At 50.2% G+C, this 20644-nt stretch overlaps 1 protein-coding gene across 2 annotated transcripts; it reads left to right on the top strand.

The window, feature by feature from the left end:
• The first annotated feature begins 223 nt into the window (after window positions 1-223).
• zfyve28 (zinc finger, FYVE domain containing 28) lies at window positions 224-20526 on the top strand. Of its 2 annotated transcripts, XM_056590396.1 has the most exons (14): window positions 224-580; window positions 8824-8964; window positions 12115-12252; window positions 12746-12948; window positions 13292-13381; window positions 13468-13557; window positions 13668-13769; window positions 13927-15474; window positions 15768-15863; window positions 16644-16807; window positions 17202-17318; window positions 17494-17595; window positions 17775-17878; window positions 18333-20526. In XM_056590396.1, the coding sequence occupies exons 1-14, from the start codon at window positions 545-547 to the stop codon at window positions 18462-18464; spliced, it is 3063 nt and encodes a 1020-aa protein (XP_056446371.1). In that variant the 5' UTR covers window positions 224-544; the 3' UTR covers window positions 18465-20526. The 2 variants fall into 2 exon arrangements, with proteins under 2 accessions (XP_056446371.1, XP_056446372.1); XM_056590397.1 differs by lacking the exon at window positions 15768-15863.
• Window positions 20527-20644: the final 118 nt, after the last annotated feature.

A 20644-nucleotide genomic window follows, 5' to 3' on the forward strand; every position in this document is an offset into this window, starting at 1 on the left:
TAACAAAGAAAACAGTCATTTATTATTTGAGATGTGTTTCAAAGCTTCTTTTTTTTAAACAGGAAACCCCATACATCTGGTTTATGCCTTGTGCACTGTGCAGCATCCGCACCCTTTGTTGTTGCGCGACCGCATAACAATGCGTTCGGCGTGATGACGTAACGACGTGATGACGTACGGTGCAAGCCGCTTCCCGGGAAAGTGGGCGGCGGGTGTTGTCACCGTGACTGTCATCAGCGGTAGGGAGAGAGCACCGCCACCGCGCTGTCTGGCTGCTCTGTAGAGTCTGAACCTGAGAGTGACTGGGCGGCCCGAGACAGCGTACCCCGGATTCAGGAAAGATGGAATTGGAACGTCATCCGTGTAGAACCATGTGTACGTTATGAAACCAGAGGTTTCCGTTTAGATACCGCGAAGTGTAGCTGTGATTCCCCCGCTTTAGGACTCCCAGCTGCTAGCTAGCTTAGCGGTGTTGTGCCGCTGCTCTCCCCGACGCTCAGGTAGGAGAGGCGGCTCCGTGACAAAGGGAGGCGGAGAGGCAGCGATGAACCGCTTTCGGAAGTGGCTGTACAAGCCCAAGGTAAGTCATAACGACTGGATATAAAGCCCGGTTCTCCCCAGGGAACCTGTCGTCAACACTTAAACTCGGATGTGCTCCACATTTTAATAAACCTGCTAGCAAAACATTCGCTGTGATCAGTGGGGCTCGGTAGCCACCTGATAGACGACCAGTCTCATCTGCTAACATTAGCTCTAGGTTTCCTGATTTACTCTTGAACTACGTGTACGTCGACTGATTGATTTGTTTGTCGCTAAGTCTTGAAAGTGACTGGTCATGTGTCTTTGGATCAGTTCAAAAAATTCTGAAATCCCTGAAGACCAGGGCTATAAATGTTGTTCTGTATACTTTTCTAACTATATAGTTTAATTAAAGTGTTCATTCAAATGCTAAAATAATGGCCGAAATTGCTACAAGATGATCGTTGCTCACTTGAACAATTTGAGTCTTGTGAGAAGAATGTTTGCAGTGATAAGATGTGTTAATTAAATAAATAAAAATCTCGCTTGTTGCTCGATATGTAACTTGCATAATAGTACAGTCAAAGTTTAACCGGAAAATGATATAGGCTCCCCTTGCGTAACTTCACCAATCCAATCAGTCATGTTGCTGCACTGTTCTGACTTGTAGTGTCAATCTTTTATAAAGTCTGAACTACTGAAAGGACCAGATCCCACATATGTAGGATACTGGTGCTGGGCAGAACTTAAAGTACAACTGGAATTGGTGTATCCTTTTCACTGATACTAAACTTATTTACAGCAAGACTTATGAACTAGGTAATTAGTCTTTGTTCACTTGCTTTAAGGGCTACTAAACGTTGGGAATTAACTGTCTTGCATCTGGGTGGCATTCAATTGCAATGACCCTGTTTACCTTCAAATCATATAGTTCCCTTGGTAAATAGTTTCGCTTTTCAGATACATCAAAGAGTTTGTTTCCCCCAGGAGAACTTGGATCTAACTTTTGACAAGTTATGTCATGATGTAAAAGAGGAGGAACAGAGAATGGATCATCTATATCCTAGTAATTTCTCTTTTCAATGGTTAACCGAGTTTGCTGTGACAGCATTTTTTCTGTCCATTGTTGGGGTCTGTGCCTAACTGTCATGGTTCACCACAGTGTTGTCACAGGCATGACTCACTCAGAGCCGGGTGGTTCTTTGTATTCAATTTGCACAACACTTCAAGACAAATCATATTTTCTTAAGTCTTCAGGTCTTTTTGTAAGGCATGCTTTATTGATTTTTTTTACATTGCCAATCAAACAAAAAACATATGTTTGGATCCTCTTTAAATTTAAAAAATATTTGTCTGTAAGAGATACCAGTACAGAGCTAATACTTTTACTTGCTCAATGATGGTGTTTGGCCAGTTTAGGACTACACTGCATTTTCATTTCACGTTTATTATCGAACTATGTTCTTGGGGAGATCAGCAAAGCGACGGATCAGCATGTTCCCCTCGACTGGAGAGGCTATTGATATTTCCAGCGCTGCGGTCTCACTCCTTAATCTTACCCGCGTAAGATCTGCTTCTTCCAACGCTCCCCTATTCCTTCCTCGTTGTTTGGATAGAGCGCTGTGTGTCATTTGGAGGGACATCATGTACCTGTCTGCTCTGTGGGAATCGGCCATCAAACACTGAAGCTGGATCATTCGGGGGAACCACAGGACCTGCTGGAAGATAGGTGCAGCGCAAGCAGGGGTCAGAAGCAGCTGACCGACCCACCCTCAACATACATTACTGTACAATTCAAACATTCAACCTGGCATAGCTGCAGGTCATTGTTAAGGGACCCATCTCTCAAAACAGCTATGTGGGAAGAACCTTCAGACCAATTCATTGTTTTCCTATTCCTCATTTTACAGCATCCTTTTCTGGATGGAATGTTGTTATGGTGGTGGATAAGAATCAGTCTGGTGGCTAAACAAGTGGGAGTAATAATGTTTATAGACAAAGGGAGAGAGAGAGAGAGAGAGAGAGGGAGAGAGAGAGAGCACCTGGCTCAAGTTTCCAAACTGTTAAAAGGGCCACAGTCGGGCTGACATTCCTCAGAGAGAGGGACTCTGTGAGTGATGGAGGGAGGTGTCAGGAAGCTAAACCTGTGCATTTCCCCCACTGCCTCGGCGCCGTTTCTACCGTTCCACTGTCATGCATTCAGGGACTGACCTTCAGTTTTGCACCAGCTCATATGTCAGCGTGACAGGCCCAGAGCCAGAGCCACAATGGGGGCCTCTACTCTCCATCTCCTGCGTGTGTTGGGGTTCTTTCTGCCACCCAACACTCAGTGGTCAACCATAACAAAGCATATTGAAAGGCCCTGTTTTTGGTTGTTAGGGTTGAGGTATCGTATATATATTTATCAATATCAATATTCTATCGTATTGTACAGAAGCATGTAAGATAACAATCAACTAAATGAGTAAATCCTTGAATCCAATCTAGGTTTGTCAGTCTTTACTGAGCATACTAACTTATTCCTTCTCACCACATTGCCCAGCTTTTTTGTTGATATTGCACCTGTGCAAGTCGTAGAACGGAGAGCCGCAGGAGTAATTAGCGTTTCCTTGGGATTCTGCACAGTGGGCACAAGGAGGAGAGAGGACTATACAGCAAACTGCTGAGCAGCTCTGGCCCACACGGGTCCCGGGTCTAGCCTGGTATCTCCTGCTCTTCGTGGATGTCTCCATTCTGCTAACCCAACAGCCCTGAGGTAATTGATTTGGTGTCAGCGGGCTGGATTTAGAGAGCTGACCCCTGGTGCTGGAATAGACAGACCAGGCCATTGAAGCCTTTTTAAAATCCATTGCAAGACTGGGAAGTAGGTTCCACCGCCCCCAGTGGGGTGGGGCAGAGGGGCAGGGACTGGAGATGGGGTGCAGAGTTAATGGCAGTTAGTGGCCCTGTTAATGGCAGTTAGTGGCCCTGTTAATGGCAGAGAAATCCATTGGTTTCCAATGCATCGTGTCTTATTGACCATAATCGGTTGCCTTGATATTTGACGATGGCTATCTTAATATAGCGCTGTGTTCCCCGTCAGTGGCTATGCCCTCTGAGCATGCACTTTGGCTGCTTTGTGTTGTGAGTGTTTAAGCATTTTCTTGCACTCATCAAGGCCAGTATTAAACACGACACGGCCCCTCTCAAAGAGGAGAGGTAGACATGGTAATGGTCTCACCAGCAGAGACGTCCGGGATGACAATCGAGGAGATGATAAGAAAGACAGCTTTCTGGAGATCAGGTAATGAAATAAATATGCTTCTCCCAATAGAACTTTCCACTTACTAATATCTCATACTTTCATTTGTTCCTTCTGTCTCGATTCAGAACGAGAACAATGGAGATCCCCTGTTTGTGGTGGCATTGTCACATGTCTATTGCCCCAATCTGCGCTATGAGGCGGTCCACAACACAAATAGCCGTGTACTTGTCCGTGCCTGGTGATATGCTTGATTTGGGGCTGCCTGAGCAAACTGAGCAGGCTGAGTTGTTTTCTGATACAATGAGATGTGTATGTTGGGTGCTTGGGACAGACAGGCTAATGGTTAGCAATGACTCACACTCTGTGAACAGTAGGGCTTATGGGACAGAACTGAGGAGACAGATCATTAAAGTACATAGCTGTCTTTGTGTGGTTTTCCTCTCGCAATAATGACCGTAATCCATTTTATCTGTTTCTAACCCTAAGTGCAAGAAATTTTACTCGTATCATTTAGCATGTAATATTTCTGTTCATCGTCATTTGTACACAACAATGTCTGGCCCTAAACCTAGCATCCACCTCTTTATTTTACCACGAGATTATTGATTGTGTAAGTGATGAAAAGGTATTTATTTAAGGACATTTCTCGATGGCAAAGTATTTGTAATAGAGCATGATCATGGGCAGACATAGGCAGCGAGTGACAAAGTATCTTCAATGAGGCGAGGTGTACGTGAGTTTGATAGGGAAACCTTCCCATTGTAGGCAGTGACAACAAAGGAAACAAAGGTCAGGGGAGCGACCGTACTTCTACAATGAGTGGCTCCACATGGGGAAAGGGCTGTCCCTATACCCATAAACACATCATCCACTCCAGGAGACCAGCTGCTGTGTTGGGGCCACCTCCATCGTAAACACCCCCCCCCCTTCCCCCACCCGACCCCCCCCGCCACATCCACCAGCCCCTCAATCCTCAGCGCTCTGGTTGACTAAACTGTGCACAGGGCACAAGCACAGAGCATCACAGCCAAAACAAGAGATTAGGGCAGCCCTCCAGAAACACAAACAGACCCAGATTATGACCACATGAATCCAGATGGGCAAACATCTCTGAACCCACTGTGGTTTAAAAGATTGCTTTTACATAATAACAGATTGTTTTTCGTAACAGATTGTTATTTTCCTACCCTGCCTGAAAAACGAGGTGCACTATCGTGAATTAAGTGGGCACAACCTACTGCATAAATATCATCTCCCTGGGAATTTGTATGCATCAAGGGATTGTCCCTTTCTTTATTGGACCTTCTAACAAGTCAACCATGGTACCACTAGATTTAGGTGGGTTTTGGGTTTTCTCAGCAGTTGAGTTCTGGCCTGGTGGTCTGCCAAAGTCATGATAAGAACAGCATAGGGATGCTCATCTTCCCACTTACTTACTTACTGGCTGGCAGAGTAAGGCTATCCCCCCCCCTGCTCATACACTGTGTTTGCCTCGGCTGCAAGTCAAGTCCCCAATGGCGGGCTGCCAGCCGTCTGAATTGGGCCAGGAATAGAGAACGGAGGGCACAGGCAAGGCTTCTAATAAACTCCCTTAAGTGGGCTTGCAGCATATGCCCTGCCTCTGTGGAAGCCCGCATTAAGCACAGGCGGCCCTTCCCGTCAGAGCGCTGGCTGAATGGACAAACAAAGTGGAGTTGCTGTAGCACACAGGCTTTTGGACATTCTTCCCAGGAAGAATGCTATCTGGAGACGCTGGGGAACGGAGCGGGGGTGGCGGCGGGGGAAACCGGACAAGTTAATCGCACACAAGCATTCTTCTGCATGACGTCAGAGGTCGGCGTGGTTAGTCGACGCCTGTTCTCCATTCAGAGTGAAACAATAAGCTTCACAGGGGATGTGTTCTGCTCTGTCATCCTCCGATCACTGTTATCAGTCGGGTACAGGACAGCCCGGGTGGGTTTGTGGGAGCGTAACGACCGGTGTCTGGACTCAGGGATCAGGAGCATTAAGGGTCATCCCTGTGCGTGGGTGCAGGGACGTAGGCGGCGGTGTGGCCTGCAGGCCAGTGGCCCTGCCTCAGCGGTCAAGCAGCAGGTCAAATCTGCTGAATCATTGAGCCGTTCAGTGGAGCGGCGTGTGCGTGCAGCCGTGCATGTGCTCACCCTCATAATGACGGCACGGCGGCGAATATCACATCTTGACCTCACCGATGTTGACGCACTTACTGTCACGCACAACTACTCAGAACCCAATTCGAAGAACGAGAATCACGTCCTGCTTGTTTACGATAATTTTTCGCTTTTAATCTTTTATAAAGTCTGTTGGGTAATCAACAGTTGCATTTTTGTTGAATCTGAACTTTTACTTTGGGTGTTAAAAATATGTGGGAGATATCACTGCTCTGACAAATAACCATGTTATAAGCAACCATGACCCAAAATGTAGCATTAGTGGTTTGGGATTAGCATCGCAGAAAGTGGACCAGTCTGCATTATATGACCTGTGTGACCTCGTCCCTAACAGAGGTTAGCCCTAATTGTGGGTCACAGGCAGTGATTTGACACTGCTATTTGACTGCTGAATGTTGTGCCTGTAAAAGGGGTGAAGAAACGTCCCTTGTGTTTGTGTTGTTTGAGGAACTCTCGGTGTGGTGTGAAATGTCCATTACAAGGTAATCCTGCCCTGAACCCTGGACCGAAGTTACCATGTCTACGTCAGAAATACCAGTGGGCCGTCAACAAGGGCAGCCTTGTTGATTTGCTGGCGAGGGGTTTGAAGTTGTCACATGTAGCATCGGCATTTCCCGCTTTGAGGGCATGTTTGCTTTCCAGGAGTGACTTCTAGGAAGGTTCAATTTCTTTATATATGATGAAGGAATGTCCATAAATCGAGCTTGTATTCTGCAGTCACCAAAGTCAAAGATAGATTGATGACGTGCTGACAGAATGGACCTCTGGACTCTTCGCGTGTGTGTGTGTGTGTGTGTGTGTGTGTCTGTGTGTGTGACTGTGTGTGTGTGCTCTCTCTACTTGTTTGAATTCTTCTTCGCTCTGTTTTCTACTGGGATTTCTAAAGGAATGCCAACTCTCTTGTCAGTTTTATGCTCCAGCCTGAAAGTCTCTTCCCACTCTTTTCAACAGACCTCTTTCTCCCTGTCTAAGAAGGTTCCTGTTCATGTGATATATCTTACTCAGATCAATGATCAACACTTGCTTAATTTCACAACAACCTTCTCTGAAGTCCAATTCAGAAAGAGCAACATCATATCATTGATGACCATCTCTCCTCTGAGCCTGACGGTGACTTTATTTCTCTTTTATATTAGATGTATCTCAGTTCATGTGTCCCAGTAAATCTTGTGTGTATTCGTAATCCCCGCGTCTCTCACTATCCTGGCCGCTGGGTGCAGTAGGGAGGAGAATGCTCATTTCTATTTGTGTATTTATATATATATGTATGTATGTTTCCATGTATAAATCACAGATTAAATTCACAGAGACAGATCATGGTCACGGCCTTAATAAGAGCAAACTCTGGTCATGTTTAAGGTGACCTTATGGTTGTCTATTGGTTGTAACCCTTTTTTTTTATAGTTCCGGGTTGGTTTTTATCCAGATGTTCAACAAGACAGACGAATCATACAAATTGTGGCACAGTTGAACCATTGAGGACAAGGTGATGGTTTATCATCGATCTCAAGGAGAACTTTAGTTTAGGATTTGATTTGATTAACGGAACCCAAACTAGAAACTATAATGACAGCGACAATATTAAGTCGTCAATCTGACTCTGAATTCCCATTGCAGTCTACAGTGAACTCAGACACATGCCTGTTGCCTTGAGGAGCAATTATGGGCCTGGCATGTTGATCTATAGCTGAAGACCGAGGGAAATGAACTCGGTAATCTTAGGACTCTAGCACTACCCTGTCCTTGAATATGTTTGCTGGAGCAATCCCATAGTATTTACAGTTATGCAAGGTTTGATTTTTCCATTTTGAGAAATACATGGAAAACAAAAAAACTTTCCGCCGTTATTCCAGGTCAATAAATCTTTTTCTGCCATGTAACAACAAATCCCTTTTCCACGAGTATTCCTGCTGAAGAGCTATCTCCATGCTTTTAGTTTCATTATTGATGAGGGAGCGGCAGGAGAATGCAGCCCTGCACGTCATTCAGGAAAAGAGACGTAGGGAGAGAGAAGGGGATGCATCACGCAGGGAACACCGTAGCAAACCTCAGCAAGAAGGGAAAGAGGGGGATTATATGGAGGTTGTGTGGGTCGTGGGTAAACCCTCACTCGTCGGGTTGGCTTGGTGGAAACGAGGCTGTGGCGTGGTCCTCCCGTCTGCTCCCAGTCATGCTGAGCGTGCCCAGTAATCAAAGCCATAAACATTTGACTCGACTCACGTTCTCCTCGGGCGGCCGAGGGCCATTGCCCGGGGTCACGGCTGTCCCCGGGGTCACCCCCTCCACTCGTCGTCTGTTCAGTCTGTTTGCTGGTGTTTTAACGTGTACTAGCTACAACTGTAAGAGTGAACTAAAACTGCCAATCTGTTTGAGGTTGAGGACAGGATGTATTTTTATGTATAGATTAGATTTGAAGCCTGGCCTAGTCTTGGACCGGTTCCAGACTCAGTATTACAGTAGCGTTGTGGTGTATTGGCGGTTATGTTGATATACGATGATATAAAAATAATTGGTAATGGATTCTTGCGGTGTGTATGTGTGTCTGAACACGCAGTGGGTGTTCTGGCCCGCGGTGACGTGGAGTACGTGTGGGATCATAACTCAAACCCTTGGCCAGGGACCGACAGGGTTACGACCACACCCATCCATGCTACAGACTCTCTGAAACCTCCCGTCCTCTTAGAATATGTGGCGTCACTCTGTAGCGGCATGCGTCTTCTATTCCTTTGGTATTAATAACTTCCATCTGTCAAAAACCGAATCATTGACCCGGTCGATCCCAACTCACTGGCTCTCTCTGTCTTTCTCTGTCTCTCTGCCTCTCTGTCTCTCTGCCTCTCTGTCTCTCTGTCTCTCTCCCCCTCCCCTCAGAGGACGGACCCCCAGCTCCTGGCCCAGTTCTACTATGCGGACGAGGAGCTGAACCAGGTGGCCATGGAGCTGGACAGTCTGGACGGCAGGAAGGACCCGCAGAGATGCACGCTGCTGGTCAACCAGTTCCGGTCCTGCCAGGTCCGAGAACCACACAGACCCAACACCACACTGGACGGACACACACACACACACACACACACACACACACACACACACACACACACACACACACACACACACACACACACACACACACACACACACACACACACACACACACACACACACACACACACACACACACACACACACACACACACACACACACACACACACACACACACAGAGCACTTCAAGAAGTCCTGTTTCAGCTCAATCCAATGATGCACGGTTGATTGGGTATTATTGCTTTAACACTACTGGGGAACAGTGTGTCCCAGTCAGGTACACACTGACTTTCTAACTGAGTAATTTGAAATTGTGTCTTTGATGACAAAAACTGTAGGTTGGTCCAACCAACACCACCAAAAATGTAAAATGGGATTCCAACAATTAAAACCTGAGCTTCTAGATGTATCTATAAGGTCTGTCTGGCTTTGCTGTGTGTACAGTGGACAGGAGGAAAGCCCACGGTGTGTATTTGTGATGTGATCAAGACGTGTCATTTAAAGTGGTCTGACACCAGAACCGTTTTACATGAAGCCAGTGTGGTGCGGAAAGAGTCAACGACAGCCTGCATGGTTCCGGACTGATTGTTGAAATGCTTGGCCAGCGAGTAGTTTGCCTGATAAGGAGGACTTGTTTGGAGGGATGGACCAGGTGTTGTCAGAGCAGCATGCCTGTGCTCAGACAGCATGGCTGTACACTGTCGTAAGGGGGACATCTTGGCAGCTGGCTTTATAGACGTAACTGAATAAAAATCACAACGTTTCGGGAGTTTTTCTAGAATAGGGATTATATTATATCATCAAATTTTCACAAGTATGAATAGCATGAATAGCCCCAGTTATTGCTCATTCTTTGCCAAGGTAGCCAAGTTAAGTATTTATGACACAGAGCAATGCGTCATAATTTCTTCGTGGTATAATAAAGGTATTTTTGCACAAGAACATAATCAAACCCATTTAATATTTAATAGCAGAATATTAGTGCTACGTATTTTACGGCCGGTGTGTTACAGGGTTAAATATCGGCCGTATTCTTCCCAAACATATCAACATTCTGATATGCTTATCATTGCTGAAATCGGACGAAGGGGCGGGGCTACAAGTGGACCTCGGCCCGAAGCGTTCCACCTGCTCATTGTGGTGGCTGAGCAGGACGCTAACAGAGATGTTAACACGGGCAGCTTCACGCCTCCTTACTGAATGCTGGTGTGATGGTACAGTGTGTACAGCGTGGTACGGTGTGCATTGTGTCCTGGGCTGAAGGGCAGCAGCAGGCAGGGGGGACTGTGAATAAGCAATGCATGGATGCTGTGTCCCGCTGGGTTCAGCCAGCATGACGCGCCCCGCCCCCCCACCGCTCGGCCCGATGGGGGGAGTCACTTAATAAGGCCAGTGCATGATCCCCAATTATCCCCCCTCGCTCTCTCCACTTAACCTCCCCCCCCGCCCTCCTGCTATCTATTCTCTCCATCACTCTCCATCTTCCTCCCCATAGCCTCTCTGTTCTCCATCTCTCTCTCTCTCTACCTTCCTCCCCATAGCCTCTCTGTTCTCCATCTCTCTCTCCATCTTCCTCCCCATAACCTCTCTGTTCTCCATCTCTCTCCATCTTCCTCCCCATAGCCTCTCTGTTCTCCATCTCTCTCTCCATCTTCCTCCCCATAGCCTCTCTGTTCTCCATCTCTCTCCATCTTCCTCCCCATAGCCTCTCTGTTCTCTACATCTCTCTCTGTCGGTCTTCCTCGTCATAACCTCTCTGTTCTCTCCATCTCTCTCTGTCGGTCTTCCTCGTCATAACCTCTCTGTTCTCTCCATCTCTCTCTCTTTCTCCACATAACCTCTCTGGTCTCTCCATCTCTCTCTGTCCCTCTAATCATCTCCCTGGCCCTTTCCACAGGCCTCACCGTTAGGGCTTCATTATCCGGCCAGATGTTGGCCTGCGTTATGAGCTCGATGCTGGAAGCTCTCGAGACCCTCATGGTTCTGCAGCGACCCGAGCGCCCTGATGGCGGGGCAATAGCCTCCGGGCCTTGGCACTGGCTCTTACAGATGGTACCAGCGTCTCCTGACCGGTGACATTTAGCACCGTGTCCCCTTGAAAGACCTGGCAGGCACTTTTAGAAGGACGCACCCTACGTGCCTCAACACTCGCCCACCACCTTGAACCTCACGAGAATAGAAGGCCGACTGTTCTCCTGCCAGAGCGGCACCGCCTGAACCCTGCTGCCATCACGCCCTATTCATGGCGCTCGCTGGCGGTGGGCCGCCCCTATAATGTCGGCCCGCTGTCCTACCCAAGCGGCGCATCAGAAGGAGTCTGTTGAAAGGATCGAGCTCCATGGCCTTTAGACACGCGAGTGGAGGGAGTTGGCCGCGGGGTCGTCGGTCTTAAGGTTGTGTTTTGTTTGATGTCGGCCGCTGATGCATCACGCGTATGATGCTAATGTTACCAATTAGCTCCCAAAGGACGGCTGGGGGCGGCCGGGAGGAGCTGATGTGCTGTGTCACCTCGCGCGAGTCTGGCACAGTGGAAGGAAAAGGCGGTACTTTTTGCGTTGGGGGGGGGGGGGGGGGGGGGGGGGGGGTGCTTCATGCTTCATGCACTGCACACCACTAGAGAGGAGCCAATAGCTGTGCTTTGGGGCTCTGGACAAGCAGAGAAAGACACGGCTCTATATCTGATGACAATTCAGTATGCAGACAGCTGCAACGCTCGATGGAAGAGATAATTGTGATTCTTGGGCATGGCTGTTGTACACATGCCATGCCCAGGGTTAGCTCTTGGTATTTGTAGCAGAGGGGTCTATGCTAGTGCTTTGGTAAGCATGTTGCTAACGCAGTAGATCTTGCACGTTTTGATCGTCTTTTTAAATGTTCATCAATTGATTCCAGGTAGAATAATATTACAGTGGAAAGATAAGATGCGGATAGGCTGATTTCAAAGTGACTTGAGTAACGATAAAAACCGGAAGATATCATCTGTACATATGTACATCTCATCATCGTCATCCTGTTTCCAGTCACTCACTCACACTGATAGGCAGCTCTGCTCAGTTCATTCTAGTTTATCCGATTGTGTCCCCTGTCAGTCTGACCCCGGCTTGCCCTCTCCCGTCTGCAGGACAACGTGTTGAACATCATCAACCAGATCATGGATGAGTGTATCCCCAACGACCGGGCCAACCGGGACTTCAGCGTCAAGTTCCCGGAGGAGATTCGCCATGACAACCTGGCGGGGCAGCTGTGGTTTGGGGCCGAGGTACCGTATTCCCCCTAGGATTGGCTCACGCAGTGAGGAAAAACAGATCTAAACAAACAAGCAACCCGCGTTAGCCCCCCCCCCCCCGTGTACATCCCACTCATGACTCAAGACATGCTTCTGATGTAGGCTCCATCCAGATCCCTCAGGTCCTCTGGCACTGGCCTTTTAGTGGTTCCCTGGGTGAGGACAGAGACCTATGTGGAGGTGGCATCTAGTGTCTGTGGTCCTCGCCCCTTGAACAGCCAGCCGGAGGAGCTGAGGACATCACAAGCTGTGAACGCCTTTAAAAGAAACCTAAGACATTCCTATTTAGCTCAGCGTTCTCTTAATCAATTTCATTATTGTTGTTGTTAAGTACCTTGTATTGCATTTTTTGCGCAAGGCCCTTTATAAATAAAGTTTGATTTGATGACGTTCCCGGTCCCATGCCTGCCACTCTGAGCCTGTTAACCCTCGGTCCGTCGTCCTCCCCTGGCGTTCCTCTCTGCAGTGCCTGGCCGCGGGCTCCATCATCATGAACCGGGAGATCGAGAGCATGGCCATGAGGCCCCTGGCCAAGGACCTGACCCGGAGCCTGGAGGAGGTGCGCAGCATCACCAGGGACCAGGCCCTGCGGGACCTCAACCTCTACACGGACCGCATGAGGGACGCGCTCCGCCACTTTGACAGCCTCTTCGCTGAATTTGAACTCAGGTAACCGACTTCATCTTTTCCTTATTTTTCATACATATTTTCCTCCATTTCCCCCCTTGTTGTTAGTCAACATCTCACAGCACCAGACTTTTCTCATGTCGTTAGCCTCATAACATAATCGCCTTAGTCCTATTTTGGTCAAATTGTGATGAAAAGCCAAGCAGAGTTGCTTTTTACATTCCACAATCCTTACCTGCCTGGGTCAGCTATTTGACTTGGGCATCTGAACCTTAAACTATGACTTGGGCAATTACGCTATGAGGCTATGCATTTTCTTTGACCTGCAGACTACGTTAGTGCTCTATTGACATGCTCTCCCCCCTCCCGATCTGTCTGCCTCCAGCTACGTGTCCGCCATGGTGCCTGTCAAGTCCCCCAGGGAGTACGACGTCCAGCAGGAGGTCATCGTGCTCTTTTGTGAGACGGTGGAGAGGTGAGGCCCCCCAGGAGACCGGCTCCGTGTCCTAATGTCCGCAGATGTCCATGTCCGTTTCTGAAGCTGCTTGATGTCTCCCCCAGGGCGCTGAAGCTGGGCTATCTCACGCAAGACATGATCGACGACTACGAGCCCGCACTTATGTTTACAATCCCCCGACTGGCCATCGTGTGGTAAGTGTGTGCCTGACCCCTTAACCCCCCCTGGGTATAGCCTGCCCTTCCTGCCCTGTCGTGTCTGTAACAGAGTGTGAACGCTGTCTCTCCCTCTGGCCTCTCTGCAGCGGTCTGGTCGTCTACTCCGAAGGTCCGCTCAACCTCGAACGCAAATCAGAAGACATGTCTGAGCTCTTCCGTCCCTTCCGCACTTTAATGAAGAAAATCAGGTACCGGGGCATGTTGTTGTTGTTATGAGGGAGATTCGGAGAGCCGGTCTTGCACCCCCCCCCCCCCCCCCCTCCCTGAGTAATGAAGTCTCTCAGACGGCCCGCGGGCCCACAGCGGTGATATTAATGGTTTGGGGTTTTTGTGCTTGCTTTGCAGAGATCTGCTCCAGACCCTCTCCGAGGAAGAGCTGCTCACCCTGGAGAAGAACCTGTGCATCTCTCAGGACGGGGAGTACTCCCCGGACCAGGCCCCCGCGCCCTGCATCGCGCCCGCCCCCGCCCCCGAGCGCCGCTCCTCCTGCAGCCCCGAGGGAGACGCCGTCAGCGGGGAGCCGGAGGCGGAGGGGCTGCTGCGGCAGCTGGCCCCGCCGGGCCCCAGCAGCCAGGGGGAGGAGGAGGAGAAGGGGGTGGCGCCGGCGGCGGTGGAGAAGGGCTGGGCGGAGGCGGCGACGGAGCCGGAGGTGCACCGCGGGGGGGAGGCGGCGTGCGAGGAGGCGGAGGAGGCGGAGCTGGCCTGCTCCATGCAGTACGACGAGGAGGAGCTGGAGCAGCTCAACATGATGGTGCACCGCGTGGGGGACGAGATGTCCACCCTGCTGTCGCCCCCCAGCCAGGGCAACTCCCCCGCCCACCTGCCCCGCCCCGCCGAGGCCGGGGGCTCCAGCGGCGCGTCCAGCACAGACAACTCCCCGCGCCGGCTCCCCGGGGGCCGCCTGCGGACGGGCCCCTACGTGGAGGACGAGGACCGGGTGTTCTTCATGGAGGACCTGGACGCGGCCGGCGAGAGCGTGGCCGGCGTGTCCAAGGACCCCCGGGGCCGCCTGGCCTCACCCGCCAGAGCCGCAGAGCCCGGCGGCCCCGTGCAGCGCAAAGCCCCGCCCCGGCCGCACCCGGCCCGGAACGGCTGGCCCTCCCCCGGGGCCCCGTCGGAGGAGGCGTGCCTTCGGAGGAGCCCCCGGTGCCCCGGCCCCAAGCGGTCGCCGTGCACCACGGCCCCGGGCTCGGAGCCCCTGCCTTACACCAACGGCTGGGAGGTGGCGCTGGAGGGCTCCGCCCCCGAGACCGCCGAGGCCATCGCCAGCCGCATGGGCGGCATGAAGCTGTCGGCCACGGTCATCTTCAACCCCCGCTCGCCCAGCCTCACGGAGCTGGCCGCCGACAAGCTGCTGCTGCCCCGCGGGCCCGAGGCGGAGGCCTGCGGGCCCCTGGTGGCCTCGCACTGCCTGCTCAACTCCTGCGTGTGCTGCGGCGGCTGTGACGACGGCGGCCACGACGACGCCTCCGCCCAGAGCGCGGGCTTCGGCCTCAGCCTGGCCCTGGGACTGGACCGACGCCGTAAGCCACCAGCCCCCGCCACCGTCATCCAGGCGTCGGCGTGTCGCCTTGGCCCCCCCGGCCCCGAGCCCTCCGGCAAGGAGGAGCCTGTTGGGCCGACGTCTCCGTCCTCCCGCCTCTGCTCCCCCCCCGCCCTGCCTGAGGGGGAGGAGGGAGACAGGGCCCTGCTGTGTGACAGCTGCCTGGCAGCAGCGGCCGGGGGGCCGAGGCCCCAGACTCAGGACGGCAGCACCAGCAGGGCCTCCCCCTGCCCACACCAGAGGACTGGGAGGACGCAGCAGGCCGGCGGGGGGCCGGAGAGGGAGAGGGGGCGGCTGGGGAGCAAGGACTCTGAGCGCAGCACCAAGGAGGAGAGGAAAAAGAGTGGCAGGTGGGCTTATGACCTCAGTCATTGATCCCTAGGTGGAGCTCCCCTGCCTCTGTGATCCTTCTAATGGCGCTGCTCTGGCATTAACCCTGTTTGATTCTCAATGTTTGATTTTGACCACGTTTTGTCCTCTTATGTTGTTCTGTTGCATTAATGCCACGCTACTTCAATTTTTGTTGTCCTCCATTTCCTGCCATCACCTCGTGTCTCCATAATCTTTAATGTCACCATGACCCCCATCGGTTTGAATGGGTCCTGTAATACTTTTGGTTTCTTTTATTTTCCCCTTTTTCTAGTTTGCAGAACTCTCCACTCAGCTCTGTGTCAAGTAGTGACTGTGAAAGTGTGTCTGTCACCACATGTAGTCTTTCAAGCAGTGCATCCGCTCCCAGGTAACCACCTCCTCGTGTGTGTGTGTGCGTGTGTGTGTGTGCGTGCGTGTGTGTGTGTGTGTGTGTGCTTACCCTTGCCATCTTCTGATTATTATTATCATATCTTGTCCTCATTAACATGAAACCTGTAGTGCAACTGAAGCCAATGCTTGGCCTCACATCTGTTCTGCTTCCACTGTGTGCTACAGGCAAATCCTCACACCTCCCCATTCATTCCCTGTGTTGTTATAACACGTTTCTTCTAACTTAACGTTTAAAACTCAACCCCATGGACTGCAGAGGATTCCTTCCAACCTGGGTGTGCAGAAGCCTACTTCTTTAACTCACAGTTCAGAGTCATTGAGTCTCTATCCACAGCAACGCATAGAAGAAGCCAGCAGATTAGGTGAGGTAGTGTTTGAATAGAGGTTGAGGGGTCTAACGGAGACTGCTTCATATCTAGCCCATGCATCTTTGAAACAATATGAAACGGGAAGCAATTTTCCCTTCATAGACTTATTAATATTCTGAAGAGATTCCTTCTCAGGGATGCATGGAGCTTTTTATCTGTTTGGAGGCGGAGGCGGTAATCTTGCGACCTGTAGCAGGAACCCATTAGAAGGTCAGAGGTTTACTGTGGAAGAGGAACGACGTCTCAGTTGGAGCCCATTACTTTAGCTATAACGTTGGCTTTCGTCTTTCAGATCGGCTGTGGTGGAAGCTCACAACGGGCCGTGCTGCTGGTACTGTAGTGACATAACGTTCCTTTGTCCCCCGCTCCCTACCTGCGCCCCCACCCAGCCCCATCAGCAGTCTGACCACCAGCTCCGGAATGTCCGAAGACTTTGACCATCAGGAGATCCAGCTGGCACTGCAGGCTGCCAAGATGGCTGCCAGGACCAAGATCCGATCCCGCTTCCACAGCAGCAGTGACCTCATCCACCGCCTCTTTGTTTGCATATCTGGTATGTCGCGCTCTCTCTCTCTCTTTCTCTCTCTCTCTCTTTCTCTCTCGCTCTCTCGCTCTCGCTCTCTTTCTCTCGCTCTCTTTATCTCGCTCTCTTTCTCTCGCTCTCTTTCTCTCTCTCTCGCTCTCGCTCTCTTTCTCTCGCTCTCTTTCTCTCGCTCTCTTTCTCTCGCTCTCCTTCTCTCGCTCTCTTTCTCTCGCTCTCTTTCTCTCGCTCTTTCTCTCGCTCTCTCTTCTCTATCTCTTCTCTATCTTTCTGCTCTCTCTGTTTTTGTTTCTCTTTGTTGGTCCCTGTCTGTCTCTTTGTCTGTGTCTCGCTGTCTGTCTCTTTGTCTGTCTCTGTGTCTCTCTGTCCGTCTCAAACATGTGTGCTGTGCTCCTCTGACACACAGGTGTGGCCGACCAGCTGCAGACGAACTACGCAAGCGACCTGCGCAGCATCCTGAAGACACTGTTCGAAGTCATGGCAACCAAGTCGGAGCTGGGAGACAACGATAAGGAGAAGAAAGGTAAAGGGAAACAGGCCTGCTGTCACGTTCGTTCTTTCTTTCTTTCTTTCTTTCTTTCTTTCTTTCTTTCTTTCCCCCCCCCCCCCCCCCCCCCCCCCCCATGTCCTCTACTGCAGCCCCCCAGCATGTTTAATACCCTGAGCATGGTGTTCCTAACGCTGTCCCCCCTGGTCAGTCCCTGGTCTCCGCAGTGCCGTGCTGGAGGACTGTGCCCTCTGTCAGGAGACCATCACCTCCTCGGAGCTCGCTGCCAAGGCCCGCGACGGACACTTCGAGGGTCAGCAGTTCAGGCCAACACACACACATAAACATGCACACAAACAGGCAAAACACACACGCACGTAAAACTCAGGCACACACCCCGGCCAAACACAAAGGGAGAGCTGTTCTCCCTCCTTGTATCCGCTGTATGACTCCTGCGCCCCGGTGGTAAAGTCTGCTCCTCTGCCCCCACAGACCCTCCGGACTGGGTCCCAGACGAGGCCTGCAACTCCTGCATCACCTGCAAGGCCCCGTTCACCGTCATCCGCAGGAAGCACCACTGCCGGAGCTGCGGGAAGGTATGTGTTCATCACCACCAGGACGGCCCCTCACTCCTCATCCTGTGGTATTTGGAGAGGCGCTGATTGCCACCAGGTGGGCGGCCGTGAGTCACAGAGAGTGCAGGAAGCACGTAGGGGGGTCCATCCTGTGACGTTGGTGTGTGAGGATTCACAGGGCCACACGGGGGAGGGAGACAATGCCTTCAGGCTAGATGGGGGATGTGGTCTGCATGTTATTGGATTCAAATATGTTGGAGGCATTGAAATATAATTTTGCATCAGACAGCGCTGTCATGGAGATTGATGTATTGAAGCACATGACTGAGGGGTGTGTGTGTGTGTGTGTGTGTGTGTGTGTGTGTGTGTGTGTGTGTGTGTGTGTGTGTGTGTGTGTGTGTGTGTGTGTGTGTGTGTGTGTGTGTGTGTGTGTGTGTGTGTGTGTGTGTGTGTGTGCGCGTGTGTGTTCTTTCAGATCTTCTGCTCCCGTTGCTCCGCCCATTCCGCCCCTCTGCCGCGTTACGGCCAGGTGAAGCCGGTCAGGGTCTGCACACACTGCTACATCTTCCACGTCACCCCCTTCTACAGCGACAAGACCGCCGTCTGAGGGACCACAGACACACACGCACACCTACACACATACACCTACACACACCTACACACCTCCCTAGCCTAAACGCAAGCATATGCAAGGGTTTAAGCCCCGCCCCCCTCCTGCCCCCGGCTGTGTACAAAGCGAACGCCCCCGCACCACCCTGATGGCCCCTCGCAGGCCCTGCGCTCGGCCCGGGAAGATGCCCCCCATGGAGGAGACATAGAGAGAGAGAGGGGGAGGCGGGACTTCCAGGCACGCAGGATGTGACTTGTTTGTTATTGTATATTTGGTGATGCTGCTTCCTGAAAGAAAACCAAAGGGATCCTCATCCACCACTCAACCCCTCCTCCCCCCCCTCCCCTCCAACCCCAACTCACCCCCTCGGGCCACCACTCACCCCTCCTCCCCAGATGGTCCTCCATGGGGCGGTGTAAAGACAAAGGGGGAGAGAACTAACAGGCAATAATATCAGCTTTTGTACGCGTTCTGCAGCTGGCGAGACACGCCGCCAACAGAGCCCCTGCTTTGGTTGCTTTTGGCGAGAACCAAAGGCCTTGTGACACTTTTCTTATGCTTCAGCGGGCTTCCCACGTTTGTGCCAGAGCTCACCACGAGACTCGGATAACTCAAAAGAATGTAAATCATGAAAACATGTAAATAAAGGTTCACCCTGTCAATAACAACACTGTCATCACTCAATGCCCCCCGCTGGGCCCCTGAGGTCATCCCCACCGCGCTGGTCCAAGGGCAAAGAAACCGGCTTTTATATATTAACAAAACACCCTTTCTGCTTCTACTGGCAATGAATGTGTAAAACTGTGTAGGATTGTCAAAAGGTTCTTGATCAGTGGACAGTTATTGGAAGATAAGCTAATGATTATGGGCTGTGCCCAGTGATTTGACAGTTGCACCATGTCGTGTGTGTTTGCAGTTCATTTATTTGTTCTGCCGACTCCATTGCAAAGTGAGATTGATTCAAGCGATCGGTCATCACTGTCGTCCCCGGATGGCCCCCCCTAGTGGAGGGATGAACTCTGTTCACTGAACAGCGACCTCGTGTGGACTGTATACGAGGAATCAGTGGCCTTCTCGGGTGCCTGTCTTGATGACGTCACAGGCTCGCTGTTACCTTTTCTTTCTCTCGATTCTTAACGTGCAATATTACGCTAATAAATGACGCAGACAAACCGGTGTTATATAGATTGTACTTTTTTTTATTAAGCCATTATTTGTTTACACATTTCATGTTTTAATTTGTTTGCTCCATGATACGGTCATTTGTAGATAATAATTATGATTTACCTAACTACCTTATTAATAACTGAATATGTTTCCATTATTATGGTAATATTATTATACTGTTTGTCCTGCGGACGGAGCTTAATATGCCAATTCGCAAATAGGATTTACAAGCTATTACAATATTTCCATTGTGCTCTGATTAAGAAATTCCTCAGGCATAACTTTGTCCCTATTCTATTCCAATTGTTTAATTTAAATCGTTAATAAATAATGAACATTGTTTTTTGTCCTTTTTTATAAAGAACAAATTGAGCATATGAACTTTTCTGGAAAGATAAAATCATTCAGTAGGCCTAACTTTTAGGATGGATTATTCTAATATTTAAGAGCTTGGACTTATTTTGTAAAAATGCTAGTTATGTTAATATGTTGTGCTCTGTATAATAAAATAAAAACAAATGCTGTTGTATAGTTTTAAATGCTATGTACCTTCAAATAAATAACATTTCCTGATAAAAAGAAAACAATCGTCTTGGTCATAATCAGTCAATGCTGTTGTCATTTTCTGGTGATGACATCCATAACAACATAAACCATCAATACGTTTACACCACTAGTTTACTGTAAATAACTGACCCATTTAATGTTGTATTCTTATTTTCTGGTATATTAAGGTACTTTGTGAGGTTACCCCGACGTCTAGCTCTGTGCTGCATTTGATATATAATTTCTATGCATTTGGTCCAATGTATGGCTTCATAGATAGTCCAATACCAGAGTTTGTATTTTTATAGGGAGCAGCCTTAATGTAATCTCTAGTTCCCCACTAGTGGGCAGCACGCACTCAAACACTGACACGTCATTGATATATATGTCATCAGTATTAATCCCGTAATTCTAATGTAGGCCTATTTAATGCCATTGTATTATGTATTGATCAACCAAACAAG

Source organism: Gadus chalcogrammus, chromosome 5 (assembly GCF_026213295.1).
Source record: "Gadus chalcogrammus isolate NIFS_2021 chromosome 5, NIFS_Gcha_1.0, whole genome shotgun sequence".
NCBI classification, from domain to species: domain Eukaryota; kingdom Metazoa; phylum Chordata; class Actinopteri; order Gadiformes; family Gadidae; genus Gadus; species Gadus chalcogrammus.

Coding starts and splice junctions, on each gene's coding strand:
- zfyve28 (XM_056590396.1), top strand. CDS start 545: ATGAACCGCTTTCGGAAGTGGCTGTACAAGCCCAAG. Junction 15,864..16,643: donor AGCAGTGCATCCGCTCCCAG/GTAACCACCTCC, acceptor GCCCCCACCCAG/CCCCATCAGCAGTCTGACCA. Junction 17,319..17,493: donor CAACGATAAGGAGAAGAAAG/GTAAAGGGAAAC, acceptor CCCCCTGGTCAG/TCCCTGGTCTCCGCAGTGCC.